This window comes from Nyctereutes procyonoides, unplaced genomic scaffold, assembly GCF_905146905.1.
Source record: "Nyctereutes procyonoides isolate TBG_1078 unplaced genomic scaffold, NYPRO_anot_genome, whole genome shotgun sequence".
Lineage (NCBI taxonomy): Eukaryota > Metazoa > Chordata > Mammalia > Carnivora > Canidae > Nyctereutes > Nyctereutes procyonoides.
The window spans coordinates 17,697,629-17,706,771 of record NW_026575160.1 but is presented as its reverse complement, the minus strand read 5'-3'; the positions used below and the strand labels follow the sequence as shown (position 1 = coordinate 17,706,771).

The window sequence follows — 9,143 nt, the reverse complement described above, 5'->3', positions numbered from 1 at the left end:
ACGTTACCTATTCCTTAGATTTTGAATCTCGTGTTTGCGATGCCCATAATACAGTGCAGCTTCTGGAGACTTTGCAAGTTTAGAACATGGTATAATATGGAAAATGTGTGACAGGCTTTGTGGCTCCTGATTTTTTTTTTACTTATGCCCCTTAACATTTAAAAAATTAAATCATACCTGAGAACAAACGAAAGTCTGCATCTACTCTTCCTATAGAAACTCTCTGTGTTGACATAAAAGGTGTGTGTTGTTTTTGAACCAAAGGCTATGCGAAAGAAACTCAACGCACCCATTACCAGCAATACACATTTTGAAATGCCTCTGGTACGTCTGACTTTTTTAAAAAACATAAGCTAGGCCAACCTACTTCACTTAGGTTATGAATTTATAGCCTTATTTTTATTTTAGATTTGCATGTTTAGCAGAGAAAACATTTTTTCTTCTCCGTTGAGAGAGAAAAATTATTCTCCGTTACCTAGCATAATTCTCCTTTTTGCCACCTTCCCCATCTTTTCTAGAGCTGACCAGGCAAAGGTGAGTAACTTTCAGGGGGACGGAAATGAGTGGGAGACGACAGGAGCAGAACTGCATTTGATTTGAGGCCGCCGATGCCAATCTGGAACCAAAGTGCATGAAAGCAGCAGAATTCTAAACCTTTCAAAACTGGGATTTATAAAGGGAAGGCTAACACAGATTCAACAGTTACAACTCTGCCAGGGATTACTTTAATACCAAAAGCATACTGTCTCACTTTATAGAAAGAGATTATTCAGTTGTCAAACAACAAAGGTTGTGTTTGTCCGTTTTTAAACTTTTTTTTTTTTTAGTGCACTTTTTACTTTACTGATGGGCAATTCTGAAATAAAACGTTCCTTTTCTCTCTCTCTCTCTCTCTCTCTCTCTCTCTCTCTGCAAGGGAAAGGGGGTGACAGGGGAGCAGAGAAAAGGAGAGGAAGGTAGAGTTTGCCTCTGATTTCACAGTGTATTTTATCAATAAGGCCTCTCCAATTTCGCTTAACTGTTTCTCCCCCTGCCTTCCTTAAGATACTCAAAGCGGGGAGTGGGGGGAAAGAGAAATATGTGTAAATCTGACAAAGAAAAAAAACACTGGACACTGATGTAAAAATGAGGAGACTTTTAAATTGGCTGTTGGTCTAGAGGGGGGAAATGTGAGAAGAGCTTTTAAGAGAAGGAGAAGATCTTTAAGAGAAAGGAAAAAAAAAACTCTGAGGGCTTCAGAAAGCAGAAAAGCTAATCTTTGATTAAAAACACTCAGCTGAATGCCAGGGAGAAGAACAAGACAAAAACCTAAGAGCTATTTTTTATGTTTGGTGTGTAGGAAACGAAATGAGAACGAGCAAGCAGGTTAACGCTGGAGAGAGGATGGGACGATGCAAGACCGAAGTTGTGACTTCGGGGAGAGGACACAGGATGTGGTCTGAAATCTTTCACGGTGGCCTCGCAGACCTCTCTGCGTTTGTTAAGAGATAAACGGTCTCCCGAAAAGTTGTTGAAAGGTACCAGCAAGTGGAGAAAGGGCGGGGGGGGGGGGGCGCCTGAGGATGTCTTTCACAGACCCCAGATGGAGAAACTGTTCTTTTATTCCAAATTCCTAAGAAGCGCAGAAGTCGTACATGTTAATAAGAGAACACACAGACACACACCCATAAGTTACATGCCACGAAACAAAACAAGGAAATGAGGAGACCTTTGCTGATCCCTGTTCGCTTACACAAATCTTAGTTCGGGTAAGCATCTCAAGACCCTTTTCCTGATTTCAGCTCCTTCTCACGGCTTGCTTTCCCTGGGTACCCAGGTGCACGAATGGGATGGGGATCTTCACAAAACGTCAACATCAACAACAACAAAACCCCCTCGCTCACACAAAAGCCCACCTTGTAAATGAGTGGAATATTAACGACCACCTAATAGTTGCACCGTTGGCAGGGCGAAACTGAGCACTAACACGGCTATTTCTCCAGACTGCCAGTGGAGCCGAAGCAGCTCGAGGAGAAACGCACCTACTGTATGTGAAATGCTGGTGCAGATTTTTTCCCTATCAGTCTAACCTTCTGTGTTGATGCATGAATGCTGGTACCCACTTACAGGGATGCCAGATGATCAGTGCAGAATGAAGGTCCCAAGAGAGAGGATCACATGGTTCTCTCTGCCCTGTGACGTCACTAGCAGATGGCATGGGTACCAGCTCTGGCAGTTGGCATCAATGTCACTTTTTAGAGATCAATGAGATAGTGCAGATATACACAGATCTAGAGACTCCAGGAGACGATGCGACACTCAGCCTGAAAAGATTTGGAAGATACAAAATGAAAACTGATTATTGAATGAAATTAAAACCTAAGGTAATATAAATAAAGATCTACTTCAATTGATGCTGGCTTTGCATGCAAGTATTTAAAGATACAGTGTCACTGTCTTATAGTATTTATATGCTCTTTGCCATCTATAACTTCTTATCATATTTCATTCTTATGATGTAATTGTCACATACTTTCACTGCTATTATGTAACACTGCAAGTATGTGGACATTACTAAGAGTTTATGTGTGTATGTGCGTATGTGTGTGTGCTGAGGGGGCTGGAGATTGTTAAATTGAAAAGTCTCTGTTTTAACGTGCCTATTTGTTTGAAGACTTTAGATGAAAATACTTGCTGCTTCACCAAACGAAAGCCAAAATTGCATTTGAAACACAAATTATTTTCCCCTTTCATTCGGGATTCTGAACACACGTGCACAATTGCAGTCAGAATCCTTGGACCGTTCCTGTCAGATATTAGCTAGAGGGAGACTTCTGTGGCTCGTAGAACAAAAACACTACGAGAGTGGTTTTTTTGTCCAGGATGATTTGAACAGCAGTAAACAGACGATCACATTTGGAAAAATTGTAAATGTAAAAGCAGTCTTAACATTTTCTTTGATTTAAAAAAAAATGCCAGTGATTTTTATTTTTTCAAATTTATTTATGCAGTTTATTCCAAATTAGCCTAATCCCCCTCCCCCTTTTTTGTGAAGGCTGGGAAAATAGTGCTCTTTTACATGTTTCTTCCCTGCTCAGAAAGAAATCAGTTTTAAAAATCGGCTCTGATTAATCTTTTCTTTAAATTTGTAAATGTCAACAGCCACTTAGCTAAATTTGCAGTTATGTAATACAGCAAATAAAGTTAAGGCTAATTTCTTTTTCTAAACAATCAAACAAAAAAAAAGCCTCACAAATTTGTCAGCTAATGGAGAGATAACACTTTTTTATTTTAAAAACTGGTGTCTCTTCTTATTTTGTACTCAGGGGAATTGGAATTAATGAAATTCTGCATTGCTATATCATGTTTTGCATTTGCTGGAATTCCACGGTCCTTTTTGTGCATTAAAACCAGTTTAAAATCAAAGGGAAGTGGAGATGGTGGTGGCATTATAATGAATACTTCTTGTTTTATTTTCTTTTGATAATTTGCCTGTATAAATCGATCTTATTGCATGTGCCAATGTTTTTTTTTGTAATTACTAGTCTGCACAAACTCAAAGATTGTATTTTACGTAAAAAATCGGTCCCAGAATCAGTCTTTTTCACGTGTTTGTGCATTCTTATGATTAAGTCATTAAATATGTTTTAAGTGTATAAACTTTAAAAATGAAAACACTTTAAATATTGTGCTGGCATTTTTTCAGGTAATTTAAGATTAGAGAACCATGTTAACACTACCGTTTGATGAGTCTGTTGTAATGCCAGAATCCCAGATGTGCAGAAAGTTTTCTAGAGAATGTGAGGACCAGAAGCAAATTAAGAAACCAGAAAGCTTTTCCAAACAGATTGTCCTTCGAGGAAAGAGCATCAAAAGGGCCCCCGGAGAAGAAACCGAGAAGGAAGAAGAGGAGGAAGACAGGGAAGAGGAAGATGAAAATGGCTTGCCCAGAAGGAGGGGTCTTAGGAAAAAAAAGACCACCAAGCTCCGACTGGAGAGGGTCAAGTTCAGGAGACAGGAAGCGAACGCGCGCGAGAGAAACAGGATGCACGGCCTCAACGACGCTCTGGACAATTTAAGAAAAGTGGTCCCCTGTTATTCCAAAACCCAAAAACTGTCCAAAATAGAAACTTTACGACTGGCCAAAAACTACATCTGGGCACTTTCTGAAATTCTGAGAATCGGCAAGAGACCTGATCTGCTCACGTTCGTCCAAAACTTATGCAAAGGTCTTTCCCAGCCAACTACAAACTTGGTGGCAGGCTGCTTGCAGCTCAACGCCAGGAGTTTCCTGATGGGTCAGGGTGGGGAGGCTGCGCACCACACAAGGTCACCCTACTCTACTTTCTACCCACCCTACCACAGCCCTGAGCTCACCACTCCCCCAGGGCATGGAACTCTTGATAATTCCAAGTCCATGAAACCCTACAATTATTGCAGTGCATATGAATCCTTCTATGAAAGCACTTCCCCTGAGTGTGCCAGCCCTCAGTTTGAAGGTCCCTTAAGTCCTCCCCCAATTAACTATAATGGGATATTTTCCCTGAAGCAAGAAGAAACCTTGGACTATGGCAAAAATTACAATTACGGCATGCATTACTGTGCAGTGCCACCCAGGGGTCCCCTTGGGCAGGGTGCCATGTTCAGGTTGCCCACCGACAGTCACTTCCCTTACGACTTACATCTGCGCAGCCAATCTCTCACCATGCAAGATGAATTAAATGCAGTTTTTCATAATTAATGAGGAAAATGAAAATAAACAGTGGTCATTCACCTCCCCCGTCTAATTAAGACAAAGCAGATGCTTGTGGGCTGAGTAATTGGCACAACTCTATCTGAGGTGTTTACTAGTTCCTGAAGTGTGTTTCAACTATTGTGAGAATTTTCTATGTAATAATAAATCTCTTTTCGTATGAGGACTTCTTTTCCTTTCCTTTTGTCTGTAAAGCACTGTGATTCTGTTTCTACTGGAAGGATTTTTTTTTCTTGTTTTATTTTCTTTTAAATTCACCTGATTTGTTTGAACAAGGTGTCTAAGAATATACTGTTGAATAAAGACATGCACACAGCGTAACTCAATGTCTATTTCAGTTGTACAGTAATTATAAAAATGCATGTTATTAAAATCAGATGAATAAAATGATGTGTTTATAATTACTAGCAATTATATATTATGTATCTCTGAAAATTGAAAATTGAAAATATTGAGAATAACCCTAAGGTGACACTGATGTTGGAAGATGCATTTGAGGATGTGCAACAATATAAAAAGCTATGCAATTTTCTTTTTATTAAGGATGAATCTAAATGCATTCAATTGGTAACTATTCCTCTTCGGGTATTGCAGATGGGGCAACATGATATTTGGGTGGACGGTGTCATGATTTTGGAACAATATTTCAATCGTAAAGAAAAATTTTTCAGCACTTGTTTTGTATTTTCAGAAATTATCTGTACAGGTTTGTTATCACAATGTATAATTGTGTTTTTCCACCCCGCATTTTTAAAGCAATTAAACATAGATATTTACACTCCTAAAGGACATCTATTAGCTGTGATATTTTTGCATGAAACTTATTATTTCCTGGTACACAGCTGCTCTCTAACACTCCCTCCTCCCCATTTCAGAAATATTTCTGGATCCCAAAACCGTAAGAGATAAAACAAATTTCTTAAACAAAATGGCCAAAGCTCTTATAAGAATTTTTCTTTTCTTTTTTCTTTTTTTCTTTTTCTTTTCTTTTCTTTTCTTTTCTTTTTTTTTTTTAAGTATCGCAAATGAAAGAAGAGGAGCCCATGAGGGTTAAACATCCTGGGGAAACAATGATAAATCCTGGTAACCTTCAGCTCCAGCCGAAATTCGGTGGCAAATTTCCAGCAAACACCAAGAGTGGATGTTAAAAAATGGAAGGTTTTACTCTGCGCGGTTTAAATAAGTCTGGCCGATTAGAGGCTAAATTCCGTGTGATTAAAAGTTTCCTGACAAAAGGCCAGCGAACACCCACTTGAACGGCGCCCAGGGCGCTCACCCCCTTGGGCGGGGCCGGGCCCTTCTAGAAGAAAGACCGAGGTGGCAGTGACCTCCGTGACCTCCGTGCCGCCGCGCTCCGGCGCAGGTGCGCGCCCCCGGGGGAGCCGGCGAGGTTAGAGACCCGGGTCCGCGCTCGCCGACGCCCTCCGCGGCCCACTCGCGCGCCGGGGCCCGACGGCTGCTCGCGGGCGGCGGGGAGCGCGGAGGATGCAGGCGGCGTGGCGCCCCCGCGCGCGTCCCGGGGCTGGGGGATGCGGGGCACCGGCTGCGCTGCCCGTGGCCCGCCCGCAGTGGGCGCCCTGGGGCCGGGGGCCGCGCCCTGCGAGCCGCGCCCGAGCCGACCTCGCGGGCCTCGAGGCCCCGGCCCGACGCGGGGGAGGCGGCGACCTCCCGGGGCCAGGCCCCGCGAGGCTGGAAAGGGCGGCGCCCCTGCCCTCCCCCGCTGCCTCCGCCGCATCCAGTGTGCCCAAGGTGCGCCGAAAGCTGCCCCTGTGCTGCCCCGCCACGCCCGCGGGACGTCCAGGGCCGAGGCCCCGGCGCCCCCCGCACCCCCCGCCCGCCTGAGCGCGCACCGCAGCCGCGCTCCGAGGGGCAGAGGTGCCCGAGCACCTGCTGGCGACGAGCGCGCCCTTCCCGGCGCTCGCGACAGCACCTGTTCATTCCCCTCCCGCGAGGGCAGAGAAGGCGGGGAAAGACGGGGACGTGTGCCCTCTAGGGGTGGAGAGAAGTCGGCCCGAGGCGGAGAGCCGTCAGTGCCCTGTCTGTCTGTCCGTCGGGACACCGCGGGGGCTCGCCCGGGCTTCCCAGCTGGTGCGCGCCAGCCTGGCCTTCTCCGGGCCGGGCCGGGCCGGGACTGCGGCCTCTTTAAAGCCCCCCAGACACCGAGAGCCCGATCGCTGCTCACCCCGTCTGGGCAAAGAGCAAGAAAGTGAAGAAGCATCTGCAAGTGGAAGAATCGGACTTAAACGGAGGCGTTTCTGTTTAGTCACTAACGGAGTAAGCGCGGTAAGCGCGGTCTTCCCACCTTGGTCCAGGGCGACCCGCTGCCCGACTGCGGGAACGGCGTCGCGTCCGCTCAGCGTCTCGTTGGTCCAGACAGGCTTGGACACTGCGCCTTTCCCAGGGTCACGGACCCGTGTGGGAACGAGAGACTACAACGGGAGATGCGTTCTCCCCTTTCCCTTCTGGCAATAGGGGACCGCGAAGGAAAAAGCAGCTTGGCTGAATGTCTGGGGAAGGAGCAAATGTTCAGAAGTGCCTCATCTCGGGGCTTTGTTCGAAATGGACTCAAGCAGAAGAGTGGGGTTTTCTGGCACAGACCCCGAGGTTATGAGATTTCTTCTATAGTTTGGGTGTCCCAATCCCACGCGGGCTCTCTCCTCTGGTGGCCTGATCCCCTGTGGGATGCTATGTTGTGTGTGAGGAGGGGTGTGGGACTGATCCTGGTGGCTCAATCATCCTTCAGGTCCCACCGATGATCCCTGGTATGGGAACCACCCAGCTGGTCCCCTTTACACTAACCAAGGTCGGGGTGCCAGTTCTCTTCCTCAGCAGGGCTCCCTTCTGTCCCCTGTGGACTGCAGTCCTGAGAAATCATGACTCGTTGGTTCATGTACCAGCATCACAGAGGCCACGCATTACAAAATCTTGCCTTATAAGGTATTACTCCAATGGAAGGGGAAATAGTATAGGATAGAAAGTACACTTTAGGATCTGGAAGTCTTGGAGTCAGATTTGGGTCAAAATCCTGCCTCCCCACGAACCTCTTATGCAGCCTCGGGGAGACAGCATACAGCAGCCAAAAGGCTGGAGGACAGGATTCCCAAGTTTCTTGCTCTCTTCCTGACCTGCTTTCCTCATCCCCCGACGTGAAAGGATGAAAGGCCTTTCTGTCTTCTAAACCTTTTAAATAATTCTTTCCTTTCACATTGCTAGTATCTCTTTTGAGTTGAATTACATGAGTATTATATTTATTATTTATGTTATCAATCTTGTAATTCTCCGATGTTTGTCCTTTCTCCCATAAGAGGATTTTACAGATAGATAGATAGATAGATAAACTTCTATCTTCAACGAAATAAAGATGTACTTCTCTTTTACATAAAAGAAGTAGTAGGTAGTGCAGGACCGAAATGGCTCTCCAGGGGCACCAGAGGCCTAGACTCCTCCTACCTCCACTAACCTTGGGGTGGTGCTTTCATTTTCAAATTTGCCTCACGGCCCAAAAAGGCTGTTGGGGTTCTAACCATTGTGTCCTCATTCCAATAAAGAACAAGGAAAGGGGATGACAAAAAAGGTGTCCCACTCACCTGGTCAGACCCCTTTAGAAAATATTTATGGAAGCGCCACCCATCGACTTCTACTTAATATCTCACTGATCACCTCTAGATTTAAGAGAAGCTGGGAAATACATTCTTTTTATCGAACCTATTGCCACCCACAAGTAAGAAAGAAGAAGATGGATGTTGGTGAGGCATTTAGCAATCTCTGCCATGCTTCCCCTTCTAGACTCTGAATCCTCAAGAGGTTGGGCCTCATCCTCTGTGCTGTGCGGGCCACCTTAGCACTCTGCTTTGCACGTCATGGGCACTCAGTAAGATTTTCAGTTGTTTTCAAAACACTCCTGACAGTGCAGGAGGCATATGTTGTTGCAAGACATGTCCTCCATCTGGGTGCGAACGGGACACACCACACACCACACTTCCACTGGGCTGCTGCGGCGCATCCATCCATTCTTCATCAATGCCCTCGTGGGGTTGTCTTGAGCCACAGTGACCTCTTCCCCCCACACGGCACTGCCCCGGCCTCTAACATGACACATTCTGTGCATGTCATCACTTGCCTTACCCAGAAGGTTCAGTCTACCAGACAAGAGATTGTCTTAGCTCCATGAGCCCCATCTGTGAGCCCCATCTTTACAGACATCTTCCCTCCCCAGCTGTGTGTGGCCGGGTTTGCTTACTTCTTTCCAGGACCAGTGCCCAAGACTCTGCTGTCTTCCAAATCCTCCTTCTCCTCTCAGAGATCCTATACTTCGCCCAAGTATTCGGTTTCCTCTTCCTACCATCCCTTTCCCATTTGACTGCATACATCTGTGTTACCACGTGGTCTCTTAGACTCCCCAGCTTGTGGA

General features: G+C 45.7%; 1 protein-coding gene across 2 annotated transcripts; it reads left to right on the top strand.

Annotated features, from left to right (window-relative positions):
• Window positions 1-2,244: 2,244 nt before the first annotated feature.
• NEUROD6 (neuronal differentiation 6) lies at window positions 2,245-5,508 on the top strand. 2 transcript variants are annotated; one of them, XM_055314780.1, is made up of 2 exons: window positions 2,245-2,363; window positions 3,686-5,508. In XM_055314780.1, the coding sequence occupies exon 2, from the start codon at window positions 3,707-3,709 to the stop codon at window positions 4,718-4,720; it is 1,014 nt and encodes a 337-aa protein (XP_055170755.1). In that variant the 5' UTR covers window positions 2,245-2,363; window positions 3,686-3,706; the 3' UTR covers window positions 4,721-5,508. The 2 variants fall into 2 exon arrangements, with proteins under 2 accessions (XP_055170755.1, XP_055170757.1); XM_055314782.1 differs by having other exon boundaries at window positions 2,288-2,363; window positions 3,827-5,508.
• The last annotated feature ends 3,635 nt before the right edge of the window (window positions 5,509-9,143 follow it).

Bases quoted from the DNA above. Each gene is read 5' to 3' on its own strand.
- NEUROD6 (XM_055314780.1), top strand. From the start codon at position 3,707: ATGTTAACACTACCGTTTGATGAGTCTGTTGTAATGCCAGAATCCCAG.